Genomic DNA, 27611 nt, shown 5'->3' with positions numbered 1-27611 from the left:
AGAAGAAGCTTTATCTGTCAGAAATCAACCCAATGACACCTGTTATGAATTCAGCAATTAAACCATAATAGAATAAGAAAATATGGTGTCTTTTCTTTTTGAGCGTTAAATATGGCAACAATGGCCATATTATAGGAAAACTGCATAATACACTGCTGATGCAACCAAAACGGGTGGGGGGGGGGGTTGCTCTAAAAAGCAGCTTTTGCTAGCGCAGGGGATCTGACAGATATTTCTTCCATAGATATTCCAGGATGGTGAAATGATTTGTGGGTTTGTAGTGCTGATCTCTTAAACTTAAGGTTAGGTTTGCGGCATAAGTTACCATGGAAATATATCCCACTAACCACCTTCCCAGCCCTGAAAACCCAGTTAATCCTGAAGTTACCTTGCTAAGCACTTAATTCTCATTCATAGTACGGGCTTTAGGTGAAGGAGAAAGTGAAGGAGCAAATATTGATAGTTTAGATTAAATCCACTGCGACATTATGCTATCCAATATGTATCTGGATGTTTGTTTGCTTGTTTTTTTTACACTTGGAGAACATCACATATGCAAACAAACATATTAGATTTAAAAAAAAAATTAAAAAGGGGTGGGGGGGTATGGTTCTTCTAGTGAATTTAAATAATTCACTTAGTAAATAATTCACTCATCATTTAATTGCTTTACTAAGAAATTTATTAGTGTTTTATAATACAGCAATTCCCATTCATACCTATAAATGTAAGTACAGTGGAACAGAGTGATAACTGTTTTCAAAGGAGAAATAAATGACAGTATTTTTGCAAGAAATGATTATCTACAGTGTATTTTAAAAGAATCGAGGCACAAATTATGCTATCAGAATACAAAGTAAATGTTGGTAAATTCGACCAAAACCTGGGGGCTGTATTACTGCTCCACCACAACCCAAAGATGCTCTACTAAACTGAGATCTGGTGACTTCATTGTCATGTTGAAGAAACTAGCTTGAGATTAAATGGCCATCCAAAGATGGCTATACTAACAGTGTCAGCAGCAACACTCAGGGAGACTCTAGAATCGAATCGCTTTTCTTCTGTATTTTGATGCTCAGTATGAGCGACGGTAGGTCAACTTGACCGTGTCTACATGGTTAAACGCACTGAGTTGCTGCCATGTGATTGGCTGATTATAAATGTGCAAGTTTGTGTTAATAAGCAGTTGAACAGGTGTACCTAACAAAGTGGCCAGTGACTTTGTTATGGTTCAGCTGCCAGACTACACTGGCTACATCTTACACACTGAACTGTTTTTAGGCTTTTATTGATTACGTGGGTTTGCTGTCATAGCTGTCATTCCCTTATTTTTATTATTCACAAATGTATTTTTATTGTATTCATGTATTCTGTCATTCACATCTTTTGTTCATACCTGTTTTAATCTTGTAGCTATGTTTTGAAAAGTGCTGTACAAATAAAAGACTATTTTCACATAAACCTGTGGACATTCTTCCCCCTTTTAAACTCAAATTAATTGTGAGCACAAAATGAATACTTTGCAGATGCTGTCATAAAGCACTTCACACATTCTCAATCTTTTCCATGTCTTGTTAACCCAACACAAACACAAGGTGGTGCCGTTTTACTTGAAATGGTCCTTGATGGGTCTGCAGGGTCACAATTCGGTTCTTTGGATTTAAGACATTTCAAATTAATCAAAGGGATCGGTTTACTTTAAAAATGAATTTTATCACCATAAGAGTTTTAACTGAAGACTGTTAAATTTGATAACTGTGCAATTTTTACATCTGGAAACTTGTTACTCAACTGTAGTTTTTTTCTTCCTTAAAGGCTCAGATACTCCAAGATTATATTTTCACAGCAGCTATGCTAGCACTACTACTTTAATATACAATACTGGTCAAAAGTCTTGTGTCTCATTTCTTTATATTTCTTTATATTTAGCTTCCAAGAATCTTCTAATTTGTTTGTTTTTTAAGTGGTCTTGGACAATAGTTCAGGCTTTCTGAAGGTCTTTCAAAGTTTTTCTTTGAACATTGGTTGCGTTTTCAGCCATTTTTGGTCCAATCTTTGTACTTGGTCATTTTCTAAGCAATGTTTTTCTTTGTTTGTTAAGTGACTTAACACTGACTATTGAGTCATTCAACCATAAATGGCATCTTAAGTCAAGAGAGGTCCCTGTTATAGTTGGCAAATTACCAATTTAAAATACTATTTTTAGGCATCTTTTTATGCTGTTATCAGCAGCTTGTTGGAAAAACACATAATTTGTTACCATTATTTTTAGTCAGATCTACAAAAAAAAGATAAAAAAATGACAAAGATGACAAAGTTTGACAGACAAGAAATAGAATTTTTGCACTAACAAGGTGATTTCTTAGCCAGAGAGCTGTTAGCCAAAAACCTGGCATATCACAGCATGGTGTGCAGTGTGATTTTAGGAAGAACAAAAGAAGTGGCAGTGGCAATAATAAATAAATATTTAATAAAAAAAAACAAACAAACAAAAAAACAAAAACAACAAAAAAAAAAAAAACCACTAGAGCAGATGAACGTCCACTTCCTTAAGAAACAGAAAAAAAATCCAGCAAAGACTTGAGAGATGCATCTAGCCCTACAGCTGATCCATTTACTGTTTGCTGAACTCTCTTCAGAAATGGTCTCAGTGGAAGAGCAGTTATTAGGGGAAATGGGAATAAAATGCTGAGGTATGCCACATTTTAAGGTCAGGAAAAAGGAACAGTTAAGCCAGTATTGAAGTATAAAGATGGCCATGCCACATATTAACTTTCAAGCTTGTTAGAACTGTACAAACTTTGCTTAACTTATATACTACATTTCCATGTTTCTTTGCACAACTTTCAGTAAGTCTCTAAACGTCTTTCCCCATTTTCCTATCACAATACAAAGAAATTAAGGAGTTGTTCTTTTACACAGCACTGCAATTCTGCATAAATTTAGTCCCAACATTGTTGCTTGTCAGCTTCTTTAAGCTTTTTAATAAGTTTCCTCCAACGGAAAAGCAAAGCAATGTCATGTTTTATCCATGTCACACCACCGAGTGTCACTGCTGCCTACTAAAACTGCACGCTCCAATGACGACACACAGAATGTTACATCTGGCACATCTAGCTCTGGTCTTTCCACCACACAAGTGATCAAATGAGCCAATGGTGCCTTTTTATTGTTTTTCTTTAAAAAAACAAAACAAAAAACAAAACATGTTGAAACGGTTCAAATATGACCACTTGGGAAGCAAAAAAAAATGCTATACCAAGATGACAGTGACCTAAAACATGAGACTTTAGAAGAAAGAAAAAAAAGGAATTCATCAAGTAATACTAAAAAAGAGCATTAAAATCAAGATGTTACAGAGATGTTTGCATGGAATAAACAACATGGCTAAAGACCACACTATTAGCTACCAGAGAGAAAAGACAAAAAGGTCCATTGCAATAAAAGACAGACTGTCAAGTGCTGGGGTAAATATATATTTCTGCTTCATATGTCATGTTTTAGAACAATAAAATATAGGCCTCTGAGCTGTCACTCTCGCCTTTGTCCTAATGTTGCCTGCAAAAATACCAAGAAAATTGACATAATCCTGACAGTTTAAAAAGTACACATACTGAGCATTATTTTACATCTGAGCAAGACTCGAGGTCACTATTTGTTACAAATAGTTATCAAAAGAAGCCTTAAGTTTCAATTTTCTGCAAGACGCTTCAACAAGAAAAATGGCTTTCCTGTGTCCAAAGCTTATTTTCATATATACCACTATATATATATAAAAAACAAAAAAACAAAACAAAAACAATATTAAACAAAGGGGGAAAAATAATCACGGAAATATACACCAAGAAACTGAACAAGGGTTCAAGATACAAAAAAAAAAAAAAAAAAAAAAGGCATTCAAAAATAATATTCAGTCTAAAATGAAAAGCAAATCCAAAATGTTGATCCTTTTTTTGCACCAACTGGTCGTCAGCAACGAACTAGAAATCTTGAGGGCGTTTCTTGGACAAGATGAGATCCCTCCATCTTCCTTAGTGCAGTCTAGAAAGAGGTGTTTGGTCAGTCAGGGATGGAGGGGTGGGGGGTGGTGGCAAACCCCCAAAATGATCTCAAAAAAAAAATATCCAGTGAGAGAAACACAAGGGGCTGGGGAAGTAAATTACAGCCTAATGAACTACACAAAGGGGAAAAAGAGGTGGTAAAATAACTTAGAATAACTTAGTAGCGGGTGTTTTGACTGTTACGGGCAGTGCAGGGTGGGGGAGGGGGCGTTTGTGCACACATCACAATTGCTGCTATTTTTCAGTGCAGTGCCTCGGATTTGCAGTAAAGCTGACAGTGAAAAGGAAAACTGACAAAACAAAAATAAAAAAAACCTTAAAATGAAAATAACCACACAGATGTTAACTTGATGCTTTCAGAGTGAGACGGCACGGTTACGTGAGGGTGCTCCTACTATAATCATGATTGTCTCGGTCAGTTCGGTTCAGTGTCTCTACAGCAGGCGCCTTTAGGGAGGGAAGTAGAGTCAAACAGTGATTCTGGTGACGGTGGTGGCATGTGAGGAAGGCGAAGGAAAGCGGGTAGGGTTAGGCAGGGTAGCAATGGGGGGGTGTAGGGGTGCTGTGGGGGTTTCTCTGAGAACTGGAGGCTTCAGTTTTGGAGATTTAAGGGTCTTCATGGGATCTAACAGGCCTCCATTTCTAGCAGAGGGCCTGAAGCTGCTGCCTTTGCTTTGCATGTGGAGAAACTGTTGCGTTTTCCTCCTAGAAGAAAAGGGAATAAAAGAAATGACTGCATCGTTACACGAAAAAGAAACGCAAAAAAACAAAACAAAACTGCTGCATTGTGAACAACACATGCCAAAACATGAGTTATATCCACACTATTCATCAAAAACCAGACAAGACAAATCAAGATGACTCAGGGTGACTCCCATGTGTCTCACCATGCAAGCATGCTCCCCTTAGTTCAAGGGGGTGGGGACAAATTATCTGTCATCAGCATCTACATAATCAATCATTTGCTTTCAGTTCTTGGTGTCAAAGCTGGTTGAATGAAACTCTTTGCAGCAGTGTGGAGCCTCTGAGCTACAGAGGCCTTATAGGTCAGTGGCAGGATGTGGGCCGGTCTAGCTTTGATCTCATGTAACGTGGGGGTTGCCTTGACCCAGCTGGCAGTGCTGTGCTCTTCTTTGCTCATTCCTCCTCTCACGCTCCCTCTCTTTCTCTCTCTCTCACTCTGAGGGTGAGCGCCCAATTGTGTTGCTTCTGGTTGACATTTATGCTGCCGTTGCAGGTGGGCGACGGGAAAACAAGAAAAAGGAAATTCTGGGTCTGTCTGAACACCCACGCTTCTGGTCTTGGGACAACATAAGAGCGCATTCATGGTTCTATAGGTGGTAGACGAGCGTATCCCACATTAGAAAAATGCCAGCAGGTACTATTATTTGATCCCACGCTTGCAGCATATTTGTAATAGCTTCAAAGTGGCATTTATAAGCAAGTGTAGCCTATGACTGACCCCAGTCTAGTGTGCCACATCAATCTGTTTTTGACAATAGGCAAGGAATCACAGGTTTATGCAGAATACAGTACTTAATACATTACTAGATATCTGTGATTGAAGAAGGATTAGTGTATTATATGGATCATTATTAACTTTTAATGTGTTGCTTCATCTAATTGGCTTCCACCACTGCAAGTCATTTTGCTACAGTGTGTTTCTTCTACTTTACAGACAGTTACCAGACTCAGAAAGTAGTACCTCTAGTAGCTCAGCTTAAAGAGTGTACTGTGAAGCAAGATTACCAAGTTAGCCAGATACACTGAGCCTAAAGACAGAAGTGGCTCTCTTTAAACCTGGATAAATCACCAAGCTAACTTATGCTAAACACATTACCTAGTCATGAGCAGGTTACATTGAGACCTTTGGTTTAAAAATCAGCTCCATCACGTTATTACTGGTTCTTTTATTAACAGCATGTTTTAGGTGTGATATAGATTCTCTGCTGAGAGAATGTGTTTCATGTGTGCAATTTGTTTAGCGATAACTTACTTAGGAAACACCAAATGATGCCCCAGCTGTAAAGTTACTGGAATTTGCCCGCATAAATGTTAGTTAGTTTCAGGTTTGTTTTTTTATCTGGTGCCAATGCATAAAGTTGCAGAGCTCCAGAAACAAACAGCTGTGATAAAATACATTAACTTGAGTAAATCTGGTTATTTTGGTTGCTCTGTGTGTTATCATCATAATCATCTGATAACGTCTCCAATCTGAGTAGGGGACACTCACAGGGATCATTTTGTGGGGGGAAAAAAAAACCCATCGCATGACATGTGAAACGCCCCCTTTGTATGTGAGCGAGTACAGAGCCCGAAGCAGAGAACTGGGCTTAACAAAGAAAGCTGATAACCACTGCCATAAAGCCCATCACCTCTGCAAAGAAAGCCTGACTGTGTTGAATTTTCTTTCAGTATCCCCCTCTGTTAGGACAACCTATTAAGAGCACTTGCGTACTTTTAAAGATTATACATATTTAGTGCCCGTGTATTGCTACAGCTGATATTAATCGACCGACCAGATGACAGTGAAGCTGATGACAGCTTGAATATTTATATTTGTGTCCAATCAGAGTTATAGCAGAACTTTATCACATAATAACAGTAGTCTTTTCTTCTCAATGTGAATAATCCTGAACATTTGTCTATTTGTAATTTCAAAAGTGACAGGATGTACTCATCACCCCAGCTGTGTCCCTATGAGCTTGGATAAACCTCCACAGGGCCTGCAGTCTTAAGAGGCACGTGAGAACTGTGTCTATCATGTAAACTATGTCGCACAACAGGCACTTGACTCACAGATGCACTATCCTGCACAGGAGACTGCCATAGTTCATGTAGCTATGTTGTTAATTACCCAAACCTGCGTGGTTCAGACAGAGGTCGACACGAGGGTGTAAAAATGTTGTGCGACTCCATTTCACAAGACCTTCATGAAATCGGCCCCGGTTCCCTGACGAGGGAAAATTGTTTGTCAAGCTGCAAAAGTGTTCTTTTCCCCTCTCGTGATCCAAGCTTGGGCTAACATAACAAAGTTAGCTTCAGTTATTGACAAGCCAAGGAGTTATTTTGGACCCAAGCAGCATCAAATAGAATCAGTGATCAAAGTGGAGAGGCATAGACAGAGGTGGATGGATGTCTCCTGCGACTAAAAAGATGGATGTTTTGTGAAGACGAAAAGAGGAAGAGAAACGGTATTAGTTTGCTTCTCCCTTGTGGCAAAGCAGAGTGTGTTTTTGTAGGCGAGAAGTCAGGTGAGTGCTACTGCTGTTCGCTGCATCTTAACACTTAAAACTGTCTTAAGCACACATAAACACACAAATATGCGCCACCACGCTGACTGCTTCACCACATGTGGATAAAAGAGAACGGGACAGAGGCCACCTTTCCCAAAAAAGAGCTGACCCGCGAGCGGCACAGGACAGAAACTGAAAGGAACACAGGGCTCGGAGAAAAAGAGAGAGCTCCTGTCGCTTTTATTTACCTCCGCCGCCCTCCCTCTTTTCATCCTAAGATCTCAAAGCGGACCCGCACGCCCGGCCCTGCACCCAGTTTCCTGGGGAGCATTTTTCCTTCCCCCCACCGCAGACATGAAAAGCGCTGGCCTTCCTGCCTGGGGAAGAGTCCTGAGGGGCGGCGGACGAGAAGAGTGTGTGTGCCTGTGTGTGTGTGTGTGTGTATGTGAGTCTTTCAAAAAGAGCTAGTGCTAACAGCAGGGGTGTGTGCTTGCGTGGTGGTGGTTGGTTATAGGGGGCACCAGGCCAGTGTTTCACAAGGTCCAGCCGACACAAACACTTGGATTCAGGAGCAACTTGACCCCTCCTCTCTTCTCGCCTCCCTCCATCTCCTCCTCCGCCTCCGTCCACATTAGTGCTCAGGAATGTTGGCCGGTCTTTTTTGCAGGAAATGAAACGCTCCTCTGTTCAGAGGGTGAGTGAAGGTTTAGTCTCCCCCCTTTCTCTCTCTCTCACTCTCCCCCAATTCCTTTGCCTCTATGTGAGGGAGGGAGGGAGGGAGGAAGGAGTGGGACGAGCCCTCGCCCGGCTTTTGAAGTGTGGGAGGTTAAGATAACTGGCACGGCCTCGCGCCTCAATCGCCGCTTTCACCTCTCGGGCCGAATCAAAGCACCCGCAGCTGGGGCCCACACGCCTTATAGCCCCCTGACCTCCATCCCGTCACCCCACCCACCCCTATTCCCTTCAGCTCCCCTCAATCCCAGCACACAAGCGCTGGGGTTTCTTTTCAGTGCCATTAAGGAGGAAAACATTGCTGAATTGCTAAATTACTCTAAAAATAAGTCAAGTGGAGAGGGGTGTCTCCAGAGCATGCCAAGGTGCAGACTCTACCATGAGAGGAAAGACTCTGTGGCTGGGAGATGTGTCCACTGATGCTACTGAGCAGGAATCACCTTTTTAAACTTTTCTTGTATTGCTCTCTGACAGGGCGAGAAACAAGTACAGTTGGATGATTTTAGGCTGTAAACAAGCCAGCAGTGCAGGCAGATTACCTAAGCTGCTTTGTTTCTCAGGCCCAGACTCGAGCCTGGTGTGCTGGAGTGTCTCGGCTATGACCTTGGCCTTGTATCGCACAACCAGCTTTGGTGGCAGCTTTTCAAAGGAGCCACAGCTCTATAAAAAGTGTTACAGTGACGCTCTTAATGACAAAAAAAATGTTTGAAAAAAAAAGGGGGTGGGAAACCGTAATAGACGGCCCATTAGAAGAAACACCTGGAAGATGGCAATGCTATGAACAAAAGGGTCTGCACGGTCAGCGCTATGTTCAGCTCTGAGACATTCGACATGAAAGAAAATACCCATTAAAAAAGGGGAAAAAAGTGAAAACATTGGTTTGTATTGGTTTCACAAGCGTTATCAGAAACTAAGAGTTTAAAAAGGAATATGAGAAGCGAAAAAAGTGCCTGCATAAAATATTGGAGTGTGAGGAAGGGTGGGGTCTGGCTGTGGTCAAATGGGGGAATAGGAAGAGGGGGAGTCACCCAAAAGCCCAAACCTCAGGCATGTGTGGGTGAGACTAGGGGGGAGCACAGGAGGGTGTGGGGAGGAGTGGTGAGGTGTTGCCCACATCTGAGGAGGCATTGCTGGGGGGTGAAGTCTGGCCATGTGCCCCCGCACAGCTCAGTCTGAGCCACTGCAGGCCGGGGGACGTCAGGGAGGAGGGTGGTGGTGGTGCGGCACATTCAAAGAGCCTGCACAATGACTGTTCCCTCTGCTGTGGTCTCGCTTCAAAGGGCCTCCGCCGCCACTTATATTCAGCATCAGGACAGAGGAGTGGAGCAGGAAGAGGTGGAGTAGTGCGAAACGAGGCAGCGAAAACGAGTGGAAGAAGAGCTGGGATAGTCATTTAGCCTCCTTAACAACCAAAACTGACTGGAGAAGAATAAAAATAAACACGACTCCGTCCTTTTCCTGCCTGCGCCGTGTTACCTGGGGCTCTTTCATTCTGATAATTCACAGATAAGCATCTCACAAGGGGAGCGTTTTATGGAGGTCACATATTTTTTGCCTCTTCCGAGAGGCTGCAATGCCTCGAGGAGCCCCCGGAGGGGGAATGATGGAGGGGGGTGGAGGAGAGGAAGAGAGGAAGTAGAGAAGTCATCACAAAAAAGCCATGAGACTGGACCCTCATGCTGTTACCGCAGCTGGCCAAACCACGACACAATAGGCCCGTGACTCAATCAAAACAAATTCCAGGCCCCAGTCTAAACAACAGGAGAAGTACAGCTTCATTTATTCCCATGTGAAGCCTTCTACTCCATCCCCTGTCCCACCCCACCCGACCCCCCCAAGAGAAAAGAAAAAGGTGTGAAATAAGGCTGCCAAGCCAGGATAAGACAACTATGTCAGCGTGAAAGATTTTTTTACTTCTGAGCGAAAACCACACACTTAACTGAGGCTTCACATGCTAAGTGCTGAGAGAGTAGTTTTACTTCACAGTGTATGCTTTGTGGAGGTGGGGGCAGACATTTCCGATTCCATTTCCTACCTAAAGTAACATTAGCTGGGGCGTCACTCTGATTTAAAATCTCTCCTCCACCTCCTACACATAACTATCCCCCCACCACTTTTTTTTTTTTTTTTTCTGGATACAGTTTTAAAAACATCCTCTGATCTCCCGCATGCTGCTCAGAGCGAGACCCACAGTCAGTTTCGCAATCCGGATTCCTTCCCCAATTATCCCAGGTCACTAATAAGGCAGGGTGTGGAGGCACTGGGCTGTGCCGCAGTGGCCTAGAGGCTCGCTGCCAAATTGAAATGACTCTGGAAATGGAGGCAGACGCTGAATCTTGCCTAATTGCAGCCTGAGTGTGTGGCTGGCTGCTCAGATTTTGTGCAATGTGTTGAGAGTGATGAGGGTCTGAGAGAGGGAGAAGATGAGAGGCGACAAATAAAGACAGAGGGGAGGGGGGGGCAGAAAATGAGGAACAGAGACTGAAGGATGAGTGGCGGTTGACTGAGATTGGGTAAACTCCGAACTCTGGAGAATGGGGTCTGCTGGGGGATTTTCTTCTGGGCCTTTTCTAGCCCTCGCTCTCCCCTAACGCGCTCGCTCCCTCCTCGCTCATCAAAGTCTTTTGACAGCTGACTTCTTGCTGCACACATCAGAGGGAGCAGAGCTGGAGCACGACCGAGACGGACAAGAGGAGATGAGCGAGAGTGGCCACCAAAGCTTCTGCTTAAACAACACTTTTTTTTATGCTTCTGGAGCAGGGCGTGTGGTTCCAAATGACCTTTGATACACTCTGCAGATGTTCATAATGCATATCCAGGACCACCTGATTAAAAAAAAAAAAAAAAGAAATACCACCTCGTGCCTGGTTTGTGGCAACTCCCAAACAAACAAAAACTGTGAACTTGCATGCAGCTTTACGGCGACTCTGGGGGCCCTTGTTAGCCAGATTAAAAAGCCACCTTTGTTAGGAGTGTCTCCCCCATGTGAAAAAAATGTGCAGTGGCTGAAACGGGAGAAAGCCTCGGGGGCATGTAGGGGTCTCAGCCAGATAACTATCTCAAAGGCTGTGAATCAGAGGGCTTAGTCAGACAAAAGGCTAACAGCACGAGAGGAAGCAAGATGGACAGAACCAAAATAAAGAGGTGTAGAAACAGCGAAGAGGAGAGGAGTTTAAAAAAGTGCAAAAAGAGTAATTTCCACTCAGTGTAGAGCGGCAAGAGAGACGGGCGGAAACTCTAATTTCACAATGTCAGAGTAATGACTTCTCTAAGAGTTGCTGTACTGTGGTGAGAGCCAGCTGTGTGGTGGACCCACTGTTTGACATGCTAAAGATAACAAAGGGAACCGACATCACGCCATAAAATGCTGCTCTGAGGCTCAACTCCTGGCTGGCCAGGCCTTTAAAAATAGTCATTTAATATGAAAATGCACAAAGTCAGTGCAGCACATCACCAGAATATTCTTCATCACGACTGTCCGAATGCTAAAAATAAAATCTGACAAAGCAAACGTTTGCTTGAACCTCCGTACAATAGAGGTGTTCACAACAGAGTCCCCAAAATTAACTCGTTAACAGATTTCTTTGCAGATTCTGCATAACGGGGGAGAGACAGATGGGTTAGAGGCGCGGACAGATGAAAAGGAATAGACAAACGAGTTCATTTAAAGATGCTTTTTGGCGTCTACAGCAAGCTAACCTCAATCCAGCTCTTTGGGATCTGCATAAATTGAGGGCTTGGGGAGTTGTGGCAGTATCCTTGGTATTATGCATATTAGTTTAAGGCTGTCACTGAGAATCAGCAAGGGTGTCCATCCCGCTGCGGCTAGGCACTGCTAATTATTGGATCAGAGATAAAGTGCTTTTTAGCGCTTGCGCTCTCTGTTCTTTGAAAACTGGCTGTGGTCACAAAAAAAGGAGAGAGACAGAGAAAGAAAAGAAGCCCAATTTTGGGTTCGCAGAGCCACTGGGTCAGGAATCGATCAAGTGGAAAACCTTTGTCTGGTTAGGGGTGATTTCGACGTAAGACCAGATTTGTCACATCTGCCCGGCTTTTTCTGCTGCCAAAAGGAAGCGGAATAACAGGATGCTACCAGACTCTCAGGGAGGGAGAGACAGGGAAGCAGAGGAGCGACTCAAGGAGAGTCAGGAAGATCGAGAGGGGGGAATAGAGTTGCCTTTACCACATACTGGGACTAGTAATCCTCCTCTTAAGAAAAAGAAAAAAGGAAGAAAAAGGACAGGTGACAATTCAGTGAGGCCTTTTTTGACATTTGGTGTGGATCGATATCTCTCTACGTATTGATAACGTGTTGAAAAAGCAAGGGAGCGAGAGACTACATTGTGCCTTTGTTATGAGAGCATTATAGACACCCTGAAAGCCCAGATACCATGAAATCTTATTAAAGGTATAGCATCTCATTAAGTTCCTGCCAGACAAGCTGCTGGATCCTGCCCTGCTTCACAAAGACGCAGAGAAAGACAACACATGTAGCCCATATGGGGCTGAGCTGATATCCTAGCCTCCACCAGAGCAAAAAAAAAAAAAAAAAAAAAGTTTCAGATGTATTATTTATGCCATGTTTAGAAAACACTGAGTTCATGAGCTGCATGATTTATTAAGCAATATTTTTACTTTATTTGGACACTTTTACCCCCGAACAGCGTACGAGTTCTCATCCAACCAGCTCCAACACAAAGACACTGAACTGACCAGTACATACATACGCTTGCATGCAGAAAATTCAATGTATATTGTGTTGAGGCCATTGAGCAAACCACACACACGCACACACAAACACACACACACCACAATCCCTCTTCAGGCCTTAACACAGCTGACACAATGACTATGGTTAGGGTGGACCTTTTTAGGATTAGTCTGTGAGCACATACTCTCTCAAAGTCAGTGTTTAGCAGTTTTTTTAAAGAACAAAAAGAAGGATAAAGAAAAAGCTTGACATATATCAAACTGGACCAGACAGGGAGGGCATAGAGGTGGGGGGGGTTGTCTTACCATATTCTCAGATGTACGCCGTTTTCATTCTCTGGCCTGTACCTGCAGAAAATTGCATCTTTTTTTAAAAAAGGGTATCCGGACGGCAAAAGATCATAACCGTCCATCTGGCCTATACAGTTGTACAGACCAAAAGGAAGTACTGACATTTTACTTAAGAAGTAATTCTCAGTGGATTACAGTTGCAGTGGTAAGGAAGAGGCTCAGAAGCGCAGCTAAACAAGGTCAGCAGAAAGACACACTGTAGAGCAGCAGGCAAACAAATAATGCAAAGCCCAGAAATCCGTAAGCAGTCGTATAGAATGGACAGACTAATCCCAAAGTAGGTGTAATATGAGAAGACGGGGATAGAGACATATAAATGAAGGGGTGTACACAAGTCAAGTCTGAGGCTAGAATGAGCATAGTAAGTGGGTTAGTTTGGTTAGTCTGATTCTACTAGCTGTCAGTCAATGGAAGGTTAGTGGTTTGTTTCACAGGGCGAACATTACTGCAAATGCGGCAATTTGCTGTAAAACACGACCCCACAGAAAGATGGTGGAAGTGATTCCCAACTGCACAATGAAACCAACAAACAACGGCGTTTCTCAAATGAGCGAGGAGGCAGGAGTTGGAAGCGTCTCATACCTGTGGCCGATTCCTGCATCTTCTCCCTCTTCCGCTTCTTCTTCTTTCCCTAAAAAATATACAGAGGAACGCATAAAGTGTGGCTCCAGCACTCACGCTCACTAGACCACTCTTGATATCCTGCTGCTGACTGCCATGTTCACTCATCCCCTGCTGGGCATCCAACCAGCATCAACCCAGACTCTGGACTCCACCACAAACTGCGACACTGAGGGACGGGCTGATGGAGAGCCTGATCTCGTATCGAGTGTGCTCTACCTCCTCTCGACCGCCTTTCCATAGTTTTCAGGCCTGTTGAAGTGTGGCCATCCCCGGCCGAGTGAAAGTTCTGCTGTTATGACAGCTCGGCGTCTACCTTTGAAGTCCCCCCCCCTCGTAATTTTTAAATGACAAACATTAACATGAAGTGCAATTAAAAACGCTCACTGCAATTAGGCTGTGAAGAGTGGCACTCGTTTTTCCAGTGAGGTGGTGGGAGTGCGTAAGGATTTTTTAGCTTATGCTAAATCCCCAGGGGGGAGACTATAGGTATAGATAGCAGTGTAGAGTCGTTCTAGTCAAATATGAGCAGCACTTTGGTTTCCTGCTGCAAAGTCTGCTAATCCACTTATTCATGAGCTAATCTGCCTTCTACTGCCGCGGCAGACAGGGAAGAAGAGAAGCTGAGTGAGTGTGGGTGAGAGAAAGGGTGGGGAGAGATGGGAGGGGGTGCACGGCAAAACTATGAATGATACGCGATTTTTCCACGCCAGTGTGTTACCTATTTTGGGTGTTTCCAGGCACGATGCTCTGTCTGTAAGACTGTGATTGTGGGAGCGGTCACAGAATAACTAATTCCACCAGGATACACCATTTACTTTGCACTACCCATTATCTTTACCTTCGTCGTGTGCCACATACAAAGCCATTCCTCTAAACCCCTTCTAAACATCAAAACTACTGAGAAAACAGGAAATTCAACAGGATCCGGCCCAAATGTCACCAATGCAGCGATGATGCGCATCTTTAACTCTGCTGTGCTTCACTGGGAGCAGAGCTATGAACAATCCCCCGCCCCACACACACACATACACACACCCCACCTCAGCGAGGCATTTTGGCAGTGGAGCCGTGGAGGCAGAAGGAGGAGGGATGCTGTCGGTGTCCGAGGGGAGGCAGATAAACACCACAAAGCACTTTGGTGGTGGAGTGAATGTGAGTGCTGGAGCCACACTTTTAAATAAAGGCTGGTGCTCGCTCTCTCTCTCTCTCTCTCTCTCTCCCAAACACACACAATCACAAAGATTCATACACGTCACACGTCACTCAATAACACATTTAGACTCTCATCCAGCAGCATGTAAGCACACATAAATGCTGTAATAATAAACACAGGCTTCATCCTAAAAATCCAGCTGAACCACCCAGATTCACAAACAAAAAAACAAACAAAAAAACCAAACAAAAAACGGGCAGCTGGGGGAGCAGAGGTTGCTACTGCTGAACGCTGCATGTATAATCCAGCCTCCTCGACTCAGTCTAACAGTTGCTTTCTACATCCGAAGCCGATATGGAACATCAAAGAGCGCCGTAACCATTACCAGGCAATTTTCACTCACAATGGCAATAATAGTGTCCGTGATACTACAATCCATTTTAGTGTGGATGGCACTATAACAGTGAATCACAGCGTTATGAATTACACATTAGGCTGAAACAAAGGGTCTACAAATGGACCCCATTAGCATGGAGGAGGACTGGTGCAAATTAGTGTGTTGGTGTGTGTGTGTGTGTGTGTCATTCCTGTGTGGCATTTTAAGAACAAGTCATGCAACGCTGACATAAACAAACATGAATCAACACAAATACGTTCACACACGCACGCACGCACGCACGCGCACCTCTGCCAGTCTGTTCTGTTGATACTCACATAGTTGTCTCGAGCGGACCAGCCTGGGTAGAGCTGCATGTGGAGCTGCCGTTCCTTGCGGGCTAACTCGTAATACTTAGCTTGCTCTTCTCGAGATAAAGCATGCCACTGTTTCAGTACAAAGGAGATTAAGGGGGAGGAAAAAAAATAGCATACAGTCAATTACTGGCATGCACTTGCATGTTCTCTGCGTAGAGGCGTGCGCTGGTGTTTTGGTATAGAAGGGGGGAAAAAAAAAAAAAAAAACTTTTCAACTTCCACATGTGTATAAAAGAAAAAAAAAGCGGGGGGATGAAAGACACAAAGAAGAAGGGGGGGGGGGGGACATGATGAAGAGATTAACATGCGCAAGAGTGAGGGAAAGACAGGAAAAAAAGTAGGGGGGAGGGGGGTGGAGACAAGAAGGGGGAAAAAAAAACTTTGATTTCATATCAAAACACTGCTTCCAATTTAGCAGTGCTTTTTATTCAAACTATGTCAGCAAGCAATTACCCTACGCAGGCCACAAACTAGGCTTTGCTGTGGCTGGCTGCCTCAACCGCCAGGCCTATTCGTTAAGGCTTTTAACATGGCTCTGTGGTTCCACTCTTTTCCCAATCCTCAAAAGGAACAAATTTTGTCATTTCCAACCGTGCCATTATCCAGGCATATTTTATTAAAGCCAATCTGATTAAATGTCAGTTAGACAGGCAGCCTGTGTCTGTGCTGTTGAAAGACAGAGAGAGGTGGGTGTGGGGCTTTAGGGGGAAAGGGGAAGTAACTGGCTTGGGCAATCATCAGGACAATAATCACAACCAGTTTATAAAGACTGTCAATAAAGGGGAGAAATCTTTTCACTTTTTCAGCTAATCGGGCAGCCTCCTCAGAGAACATGACATAAACTATGATCTCACCACAATTCAACTCAATCAGCAAAGATAAACTAGGGGAAAAAAAGAAAGAAAGCCCGAGATCGGCGTATCGGTATACTGCGCGACCCACCCTTCGTCCCAGGATCTGATTGATGGCGGCGCTCTCCTTCAGCGTGCACTCGGCAACCACGTTCGCACGCATCTCTTTCATGTAGAGCATGAAGGCGTTTAGCGGCTTTTTGATGTGCGGTCTTTTGGGCTCCTGCTCCTTTCTCTGCTCGTGCTGCGGCTTCCTGTAGAGAAACGGAATACGACAACAACGTGGAGGAGGTGAGAAAAAGAAAACGCTAAAAAAGTTAGAAAATAAGCAAAATAAATAAAAATGCAAAGCAACGGGAGAAGGAAATTATGGTGCCGCCTTGGCGACAAAAGCAGTGAGGGTCTGGCTGCTCTCAACCAATGGCGAGGCAGCGTGAGAGGGGCTGCCACGCCATGGGCCCCGGCCTCTTTAATCATGTGCAGTTGTACAGTTGCAGCCCTTCATGCAGAGAGATTACTTCACCAGTAATGGCAACCAAACTTTCTTGTCCGCAGCACACTGGTGAATGCTTAAAACCAAATGCTCTCGCGCTAAAAGAAAACACTGCTCGACTTACTTTCTAACAACCTTTTTGATACCAGTACAGTCTTGGTAGGATGTCCATGAATAATGGAAATATCAGTGATAACCACTTCAGGGCTCTCACAGCACTTCCCACTGCACACGCTGGGGATGTGAATTCTGAGCACTAATCTAGGACCTGTATCTGTTGTCGGCTAAGAGTGTTGTGATCCCAGAGGCCAAATGAAGCATAGGCCTGTTATCAGCAGAGCGTGGGCCCTCGCCATTTATCTGCTCGCATCAAGAGAATGAGAACGAGGCGCTACATCGCCCTCCTGTAGCGGGTGGAGGAGCACACAAATACCTGGAAGTTTGTTGTTTCAAAAACTGCTGATAGAGGAGTGACAACATGAGCTTTAAGGCATTTTTTTTGTGTTTGCAGGGCTCACATGTGCATGATGTCACCGTCATGAGGCGGCTCCTGTTTGACCTGTGGGTTGACGATAGCCGGGTGAGGGATTCCTGTGGCGTGAGGACCTGGGGGACCTGGCACCATGTGGTGTGGGAACCTGCAATAACAGGAGATTTTGATTATTAAAGACTAAGAAGAGGATCAGAGGAGTGGAAAATATGTTCCAAATGGCATTAAAGTGAGAAAAAAAAAAAAAAAAAGATTGGGAACTGTTTTATATGACTTTAGAAATTGTCACACACACCATATGCATGACTGCATATGGTGTGTGTGACAATTGCATGACTATAGCCAATGATTGGTTGCACCTCAAGATCAAGCACCGTGTTTTTACTGTCATATTTCAGAATTTGTGATTAGATCTCACTTTTCAAACTTTTCTATCAATAGTTTATAATATTGTTAGATTTTAACAACATGGCTATAGCTTCTCTTTAATGAATGAATAAAAAAATTAAAGTGAAGTGTCAAACAACATGGTTCTAAAGTGCAAATGCACCACTCCCTCACTCCAACAGACTTGTTGCTAGGTATAGCCTCTGCCTAAGAAACCAAAAATCAGTGGGTGTAGAAAAACGTGAATTTGTTTTTAAATTAAACAGCCGCGTGTCCTTAGCCTAACTTCTTAAATTAAAAGTGGGTTAGTCAGATTTACAAGGGCATGAGGAGGAAAGGTGGTGGAGACTTCTGGTCATGTGTGATCAAGTGTCCTGATCCTGGACTTTACATCTGTCTTCACTCAGTGTTTGCCCTAAAGCCAGCAGAGAAAGAGATAGTGGGGAAAGTGAGAGAGATATGTTTGGGGGATAGAAAAAAAAAGCACAGGAAGTAACAAGGATGCAGTGGAACAGGGCTGAAGAAAAGCACTTAAAGTAAGTCTCAGAGAGAAAGAAAGAGAGAGAAGCGCTTCCAGAAAGCTTTGATGATGGTTAAGCAGCCATATGGCTATGCAGGGGCACGAATGCGGTGATGTGTTTGACATGTGCTGGGCACACAGTCGAGTGGTGTGGCTGTGGCCGCAGCAGCGCAGCACAAACCACCGGAGGCGGACCTCCCAGAGGAAGCTGCTGTTCCAGGCCAGTACTTCTCTATTCAGTACACAAAGCTGGTACAGTGTCACTGTCCATAAGATGTATAAACGCTGCATAGTTTCTGGTCCCTGTTTGCATGAATCAGTCGTGCAGGCTTTTGCTTTAATCTGCCTGTGACTCACCATCCCAGCTGTGATGTGAGCTGCCCAACTCCTCCAGGAGACAAGGAGTAGAAGTTGGGCATGTCTGGTCCGGGGTGATGCCTGGGCATTCCTGGACAAACAAAAGAAAAAAAGCAACACACAACTATTAGATAGGCAGAATGCAGATAAGAAGGAAACAGCACCAGCAGCAGGTTAGCAAAAATATATATATATATATATACACACTTCTTGAATAATTGCTAAAATATGTCCATAAGGGAGATTTTTCGAGGAACCTAAAGTTAGGATTAACATCAGGTTTGCATATTCCTCAGCTACACATTCTGGTTAAAGTCATGAACTGCCAATTTCAGAACAGGGCACAAACCGGGGCATCAGCATGGCTTCTTGACCTAACATTATCAACCCGTGAAAGGGGGGATAATATTTTCCCCGCTTAAGCTCGACTCCTTCCAGTGTGTTTCAGCATCTTTAAGCTGGATAATTGAGGCTTCATCTTTATGACAGAGGCTGTGGCTCTCCCTGTAGACACAGGATTGACACCGACTAGCTGTCTGTGGATCTCCAGGACTAAGCTCCTCTATCTCCAGCTCGCCTGCTCTTGCTGGGCTTCAAGGTCAAGGGGTATCTTTCTGTGAGAAGATTTAGTGAGAAATGGGCTGCAGGGCGACGAACGCTTAACATCTGTAAGGTTTCACGCTTTCTTGTCTTAACACACATTTTTTCCCCCCTTCTTATTTCACAGTTGTGCAAGTAACAATAAGACTTAAAAATCTGAAGATACCAGCAAATACGGTTTATACACAGGCAACTGGAATGTGCCTACATGTGTGCTCACGCAGACACACACACAAAGAAAAGAGGGCAAATGCCTCCAGATTAACACCATCTTCTAATCCCTGCTGGAGCCAGCCTTTTCTCCCTGCCTCTATCTTTTCTCTTCCTCCTTCTCTCTCTCTCCAGGCTGGGGTCTGAAGGGGGCCTCCCTCCTCAGAGAGGCTGCCCGAGTGGGAGGCTTATATCTCCAAAGCCAGTGTTGCAACGCTGGATTCATAGCATGGATAGCGCTACTCCCCTGCCTACTAATCCACCACCTAACACTCCTTTAGGGCTCTCCTGAGGGCAGAAGAGAAGCAGGCGATAGCTGAAGCAGCAGGGGAAGAAGAGAGCGCCCCGGCGTGTTAACCTTGTCACTCACACCCCTAAGGTGCCTAATTACTCACTCCCCCCTTTTCAGTTCCCGTTGACATCCCGACAAAGCTTCACGCTCCCGTTTCCACTCTGAACATGTGACACCGATGTGACTGTCACCATAAAAAACAAAACAAACAAATAAAAAGAGGATTTTAAAAAAGTATTCACTAATCAAATTCATGTTATATGTCTTTACCCCCCCCACACACACACACCTCCCGCTACCCTCCTCTTCCCCTCCGCTCGACCTTCCATCCCTCATTGCAGGCCTTGTGCATATTAGGGCTCATAATGAGAAAATCCATGATTGTTTTTCATAATTAACAAGCAGATCAAAGTCTGAGCCCGCTAAGGAGTGCAGAGCGGCAATTGGTCGATATGTGTGAGAGAAAGAGTGAGAGAGAGAGAGAGAGAGAGTGAGAGAGAGAGGGGGGAAAAAAAAGAATAAGAGAGATTTCGTTTTAAGCATTTTGGCTTAGCTCTTCTGATATCCACACACATGAATATGCCTAGGGAAATCATTTGCTGCTAATTCTGCAACCGGATCGCTTGGACATGGATTTCTGTTGGGCTGCGGGTGCAAAAAGATCAAATAGTACGAAAAAAAAAAAAAGAAGGAGAAGAAGGACCTCCAGGGCTCTTTTCAGCTCTTGATTGTCAGAGACCCAACGTGAACAGTGAAACGGGTGTGAAGCGTTTTTCCTCAGACTGTACAACGTGACAACACAACTGTTAAATCTTCGGCGCCTTCATTATTTCATTCTGCTACCTGTTTATCCTCTCCTGCCTCGACAAAACATGTCAGACGTGTGATTTTTCTGACATATGTGGAGCACCGTTTCGTTAAATGTCCCCGCTCCCTTCATCTCTGCTACTCTGTGTACTCCTGTGCTCATTTCCACATTGTTATTTATAGCTGGTCCCTCAGAACCTCCGAGCCTCAACATCATCATCGTCATCATCATCATCGCCCACATCTTGTCTGATCCCTCCTCCTCTTTTTTTTCAACTGCCAGCCGCAGGAGAAGAAAGCAGGGAAAAGAGACAAGGTGCGGGACAAAACTGCGGATGGGCCACGTCTTTTTTGCTTCCTTTCTTCCTTGCATTAGCGAGAAGCTGCCAAAGTCTCCAGCTGTGCAGGGCTGAGGAGCTTGCTCCCAAACGGCTCAGGAGCTCCTCCGCAGCTGTCAGAGCTGCAGCTTGATGTTATAACTGAGAGGCAAAGAGTGCAGAGGGAGAGGGCAGCAGAGCTCAGTGTGCCATCCCACAGGCTGCTTCAAATGAGCTCACACTTTGAGATGATAGGAAGGATGACTTTACTGCGACACTTTTTTCCCCCTCTCTCTCCTGATTCCTGTCTATCCAGACATATATGCAAAAAGAACTAAATGCAGTCAGGGTTCATCGATGCCTCCATATCAAGCTGCCATGTGATCATCTGGAAGCGAATACGGTGCAAAAATCCATTTCAATGTCACATTTTATTGTATTAACAAGTACAGGTGACCTATAATGTGTCTGTGACCTCATTAGGAGCACTGGTGACGGCTTCCTTCATCATATTCTTCTACAGTTTTCACTCTTTCAGTCAGTAAAAGCTTGCTGCCAACAAAGTGTTCAGTGCCACAGCAAACCCCGGTTTTTGTGTTCACTTTTACATAGATATATATAAAGAAATGATCCCTTTTAGTTCCACGCAGTGTGATAAAAGGATTTCAAATGTGGGATAAGAACAGCAGATACTGCTGTGGCATTTCTTTGGTGTCTTACCTTGTTTGTTGTTGGCATCCTGGGGGTGATGGCCAGAATGGGACACTGGAGCGAAGTGTTCGTCACTGTACGTGATCAGGGGGGTGAGCGGGTGGACTGCATGAGACGGCTGCACCACCGGGACTTTGTTGGACTGTGGAGAAAAATGCAAAAAGATTTTTATTTTTTTTAAAATGCTGTGAAAAGATGATGCCTTTTATTACGTTATTCCATCTGAAAAAGGGGCCCTGTTCCCTCACACATGATTCATACAGTACAGGTGGTCTGCTCTGCAGCAGCACAGTGCCTTCTTGATTTTAATTGGATGGTCAAGAAGTTACTAAAAATATATATACTTTTAAAAACATCCCTTGAATTTCTTCTCTTTTTACTATCCTGGGCACAGCAGCTCAAAACTTTGTTTAGCCTAGGTCAGCAGGTTTGAAAATCCCCACATCCCCCAAAGGAGGAAAAAAAAAAAAGAAGAAACAAGTCAAAAGAGGTGCGCGAGCATGTCTGAGACAGAAAAGGGGAGAAAGATGCAAACAGAGGTGGAGCGAATAGAAGCGAGCAAGCGATAGAGCAAAGGGAAGGGAGAGAAAAGAGAGACTTGCAGGGTAGAGTCAGAGCAGAGGTCTTAGGCGGGAGATCAAAGGCAGTCATTAGCTGGTGAATAAGGGGAGTTCATTACAGACCAAGAGCCGGGGGAAGAAGAGATGAGGGATGGAGGAGGAGGAGAAAGGTGGGTGGGGTGGGGTGCGGGTGGGGGTTCTGGCTATGGGGAGAGAGCGTGAGTGAGACAGATGTCTGCAGCGGTACTTAATGCAGGGGTAATCACGTCAACAGTGGCCTGGCCACAGACCCCTCATCCCAGGCTGACTCAGAGAGACGGAGAGCGAGAGAAAGAGTGAGAGAGAGCTTCCTCTGGAAAACTAAAATAGATCGAACCAGGCCCGAAAACCCCCCAACCCCCAGCCAACAGCGCTTACATGCTTCAGCTGCACTGAACACATGGTAATGCTTAGCCATGCTAAATCTACTATTTACAATCTGAGCCCAGAGCTGAGCTGAAGTCAAAATATCACCTCCACAGGATATATGGCTAATCGGGAGAGACGGCGGTGCACCGATGGGTGAGACGCCACTTACACCAGGCGGCTCCCAATGAGCTCTCCCGAGTTTTTAGGAAACTCAAATCGATTTCGTTCCTAGAAACAGTCACATGATTAGCAGCGTTGTTAAAGATACCCATCTAAATTTAGGATAAGAATCAAATTATGACAGGATGATAATAATAAATGGACTGTTCTTTATTAGCCCTCGCTTTGTTGTCTAGCGACATGTGTGCCAAGGTGACATTCCTGCAGTGCTAAGTGGTGACTGGTGCCCCGCCTCACCCACTTACACACACACAGAAAAACCCCTCGGACACAGGGGTGGCTGGAATGTCTGAGTTTTTCTGAACCTCTCGCAGACTGGCACCAGCTTCAACTTAAGAACCCAGCCATCTTCCCCCCATCTCACCACCTTTTGGGAATGTCCTCAAAGAGCAGTACGTGTGGTATGTGTGTGCACGTGTCCAGCTGCATGAACCATTCTCATCAGGGTCCCAAATCATGCCGGGAATCTCATCTCCTCAGGCCAATTCAGTTCCCGGTTTGAAGACGGGGCTGTTACGGCACCATAAAGCACAGGTTGCACTGCACATGTGGTAAAGTTTGTTCTCACACAAGAGAAGCCCTGCCTGAAAACTAAGCCAAGGATGTAGAGGTGTAATTTTCTCACACCAGCCCAGGTGTGTTGCATTCTTTGACCCTGGTCAACAAAGAGCCAAAGGTTAGTGTCCAGCCTCATCCTTAAGAAGGTTAGGCTTATTAGCAAGGCTGCTAAGCCTAAAAAGAGGGGACTAACTAGGCCTACAGTGGCTGAGACATGCCTCCACCAGGGGCTAAATGACAGCATTCTCACACATATTATTTTACGCCTCTCCACTCCCATTTGTTACGCTGTGGGAATGAGATAAGAACCTGGAAGGCTATCTTTAAAACCTGCCATGCTCCCCAATATTGAAAGACAAGCCAGCTGGAAACAAAAAAAAGTTCATGTTTGTTCGTACACACAGAACTACGATAAAAAAAGCAAACATTTAAAACAACCTTTTAAAGCAGGGCGACTAACTTCTTAGCACCTAAGAAAGCTTGAGTTTTACTGCCACAGTGGAGAAGCCCTCTTTTGTGCTCTTCCCAGTTACAGCTGTCAAATCCCATTTTTCTCAACTTCTTAATAAACTGCTTCCATTGTGGGGGGAAAAAAAAAAAAAGATCCACCAGGGAAAAACCTGCAGGCCTATGTGACCAATAGCAAATTTATGCCCATTTCGGGTGCACACTTTACGCAAATTGCATGGCCTAACCGTAGTTTACTTTTGAAAAGGAAAGGAAATAAATTGTCCTTCAGGCTTCCAACAGCTTCATTATACTCTAGATATACATAAAATTTGATTGTGCAAACCGTATCAGGGTCAAGCCAAATCCTGGTTTAGATGGTTTTTTATTTGATTACATGCAAAGAGGCATCGCTGGGGCAACATTTTACCACCATAAAATTTTTTTTTTTTTTAAACATATTAAAAACTGACACCATTATCAATTTCCTGAATAAAGGAGCTGGAGACACCCAACTCCTGACAACAGCCATGAGGGTCACGCCATGTCCTAATCTGATTCCTTCTCATACCCTTCATGAAGCCATACTGGCTGCAGCAGTAGCGGCACTGTTGCAATGGAGGGCATCCATATTGGAGGTCCCTTTTATTGTACAGGAGAAATAATAGGCTTAAGATCTTTCTATTCATATTTTTCAGGCAGAGTGAAAGAAGAGAGGCGGCGAGGATTGAAAAGAAAAACGTTCCATTTGGAATTTCATATCCAGGCTTGGCCGGCCCTCTTTTTTTTTTTTTTTTTTATAAAAACCCTTCAGATGTGGTTTTAAGAGAAATTCATTGTGCGGAACTGGAGCTGGCAGGAAGCCCTCCATGGAGGAGACACTCCAGTGTGTTTTAGCAAGGGGAGCCAGTGACTTGGCATGCCGTCTGAAATTGGGGGTGGGGAAGAAAAATGGGACGTTTCACTTTTGTTTTGTTTTTGTTGGGGTTGTTTTTTTGTCCCCCACCATCCCGCCTTGATTTTTCTGACGACACGCCGACGTCTGTGATCTTGTATTCTGTCATATTCCACCAACATCGTGTCACGGTCGGTAAAACAAGAATTTGCACGTTTATACGTGTGTCTACGTGGTGTACGGAACAGCCATCCCTGCAATATTGCCTTTTTAAAGCATCTCTCTCCCCTCACAGCACAGCTTTTGTACTCCACTCAATTATACCACTTCTGCAGAGTGGAGTGGAAAAAAGGGAAAGCGGGAATTTTATAATAATCACTTCCCACTTCTGTAATTTATATGCAATGAGGACTCTCTGCGCCCGCAGCTACAATCAAGTGTGTAGAAACCGTGTGAGGTGTTTCACAAACAGCTGGGGAGATGTCAGCTCAAACGGTGGCTATGGATTCTCATGCTGCTAAGTCTATTCGCTGAGAAGCCCTCCTTCACCACAAAACCCAACCTCACCTCGCAGGATTTTCTGCACTCTGGAGGGAAAGGGTTTGCAGGCGAGGGCCGAGGATGTGAATGAAACACAGAGAGAAAATGCAACATGGGACTGGCCTGTAATTATAAACCCCATCAACAAAGATTTGCAGGAAAATTTTCACTTAAAAAGTTTTTAAAAGAAGAACATATGATTCTCAGCAACAGTGAATCACAGGTCCTCCACACCCTCCTTTGACTGTTTAAGTACATCTTTAGCTACTGTTTCCATTGATAATGGGCTCAAAGAAGAAGACGAGATTACAGACACAAAGGCTCTGTAAATGTCAGTAGTTGGGAGTATGAAGCGAGGGTGTGTCCACTACTGAAATCCTACAGAGTCGCCCTCATAACCAGGTGTTCACTCTCAGGTGTGTTTGTGTGCAAGCTGTGCAACCTTTACCCAACAAAAGTGAGCAAACATTCTCCTGTAGTAGCTTTACAGCACGGGAATGAAAAGGCACTGTACCTCCCCCTTGTAGCAAAAAAAGAAAAAAAAAAAAAAAAAAAAAAATCAGCAGAGACCAACCTGAGGAAGCTTAAGTAAATAACCAATTACCATTCGCAGAGCAGGTTGAACCCCACCAGCTTTGAGAGGAGCGCTAAAAATGGGATGTTTTATTGGCAGGATGGCCCCTTGGCCAGGGGGCTTAATGTAACGAAACCCAATTAATGGAGAAGAAAGCCGGGCCGGCGGCGAGTGAAGGAGCGCCACGTGCCGAGGGTAATGAGACGAACAAGCGAAGCTAACCACAGGGACAGCAGCGGACGAGGCTACGAATAACAGGAAAAGCATGCCCCAGAGAGAAGTATACATCTGCGATGCCCTCCCAAATGTCTCCTTTGACCTCTCCTCATTATATTCCAATCAAAAAAATCCCGTATTCTCTCTTAGCGCTGCTGAGGGTTCCTGTAGTTGAAGACGTGCAGTGACACTAAAGGCTGTTACTAAAAATAAAGAGGAGGTATATAAAGGGTAACCTATACTTGCAGCTGAGTGGAGTTTAGCGCAAAAATAGCCACGCTCCATATGTTCAATTTCATGGCTTTAGTGGCCAAGTTGCAGCGTAAATGTATCAGGCAAGGAAACTTGTCATGCTGCCCTCTAAATACCGACACTGCACCCACAGACATGACAGTTATAGCTGATGTCAAACACTTTAAGTAACCCCACCTACACACACACGACGTGCGTTAAAATATTTCAAGCTACATGAAGGTTGTGTTAACCACACGTTTAATAACTTAAATACACAAATGCTGCACGTGAACACAAAAGAGCTAATAACAGCCAAGTGTCTCTTTCCTCACCGCGTCAGAATAGGACGAGATGGATTACCCATCATCCCTCAGCTGGCATGAAAAGCGTGCGCTCCGAGCAAACCAATCGCAGCTGGCTCTCGCGCTGACATTCTCAACAAGCAAAGATGATAATTTGTGTGAAATGTGCCTGCCTCACATGAAAAGACTTTATCCGCTTTTTAAAGTGTTCAACTCTTAATTTCTATATGTCGCGGTGCTATTAAAAAAGAAAAACAGAGTGGAAAAGGAACAGAACATTAGAAATGATCCAGGTGCCATTTTGCTCCTTACACGTTAAGCCACAGAAAGTAGGATGGAAGTGATGTGACGACAGGGAGTCTGTTTTTAAAGAGCTCTGGCTGTAAAAAGGTGCACACAGGAGGTGAAGAGGGTTTGAATAGGGCCATGTGATCTATTCCATATTGTGAAACTATGTTTTACGGTAACTGTAGTCCAAATTCCTTCCTGTAACTGAAGCAAAATCAGGGTTTTATTTTATAGGGTTTCATCAGATAAATAAAGAATGAGACTCTTTGTATTGCATTTTTTCTCTGAACAACAACAAGCAACGTGCTAAAACCTTTTCAGACATGACATATGTACCATCAATCATGTTCTTCACAGGTTCAGTCAGACGTGACTGTGATGCAAGATATTCCAGAATAGTTATCAAGCCCTGGGTAAGTACATCACGCAGCTTGTAGTCGATGAGGTCAGAGCGGTATTGCTACAACAATGGTAGGCGAATGACGAAAGCGTTCTGGGAGAAATCTCTCTTATTTATGCTGTGTAGGGCAATCTTTTATTTAAAGAAGCTCACAAAGGCACAAGGCCACTACCCACTACTGTGACTTCTGTCATGTTGAAAGCGATACATCAGGTGTGTGTAGATCTGATCTGGTCAGATTGCTGTGGTGAAAGAATAAAAAAGCACATTAAGACATGTCATTCTTGAGATGAGAGGTAAAGATGGCAACCCTGTTTCAGACTATCAGCCAGAATTCCCACTGGGAACACATTT

General features: G+C 44.1%; 1 protein-coding gene across 2 annotated transcripts in view; it reads right to left on the bottom strand.

Annotated features, from left to right (window-relative positions):
* Positions 1-3096: 3096 nt before the first annotated feature.
* The window catches only part of lef1 (lymphoid enhancer-binding factor 1), a 43494-nt gene continuing 18979 nt past the window's right edge, over positions 3097-27611 (bottom strand). The window contains exons 4-11 of one of the 2 annotated variants that reach the window (XM_039613926.1): positions 21665-21797; positions 18719-18809; positions 17483-17602; positions 16563-16725; positions 15582-15689; positions 13673-13715; positions 13046-13087; positions 3097-4766 (exon numbers count right to left, since the gene is read on the bottom strand). In XM_039613926.1, the coding sequence (XP_039469860.1) occupies positions 13053-13087; positions 13673-13715; positions 15582-15689; positions 16563-16725; positions 17483-17602; positions 18719-18809; positions 21665-21797 (693 nt within the window). In that variant the 3' untranslated portion in view covers positions 3097-4766; positions 13046-13052. Of the gene's footprint in view, positions 4767-13045; positions 13088-13672; positions 13722-15581; positions 15690-16562; positions 16726-17482; positions 17603-18718; positions 18810-21664; positions 21798-27611 lie in introns of both variants that reach the window. The other variant, XM_031752346.2, reaches the window with a different exon arrangement.

Source organism: Oreochromis aureus, linkage group 6, assembly GCF_013358895.1.
Source record: "Oreochromis aureus strain Israel breed Guangdong linkage group 6, ZZ_aureus, whole genome shotgun sequence".
NCBI lineage: Eukaryota > Metazoa > Chordata > Actinopteri > Cichliformes > Cichlidae > Oreochromis > Oreochromis aureus.
Note: the sequence above shows the minus strand (reverse complement) of the source record. Positions and strands in the feature narration are given on the sequence as shown.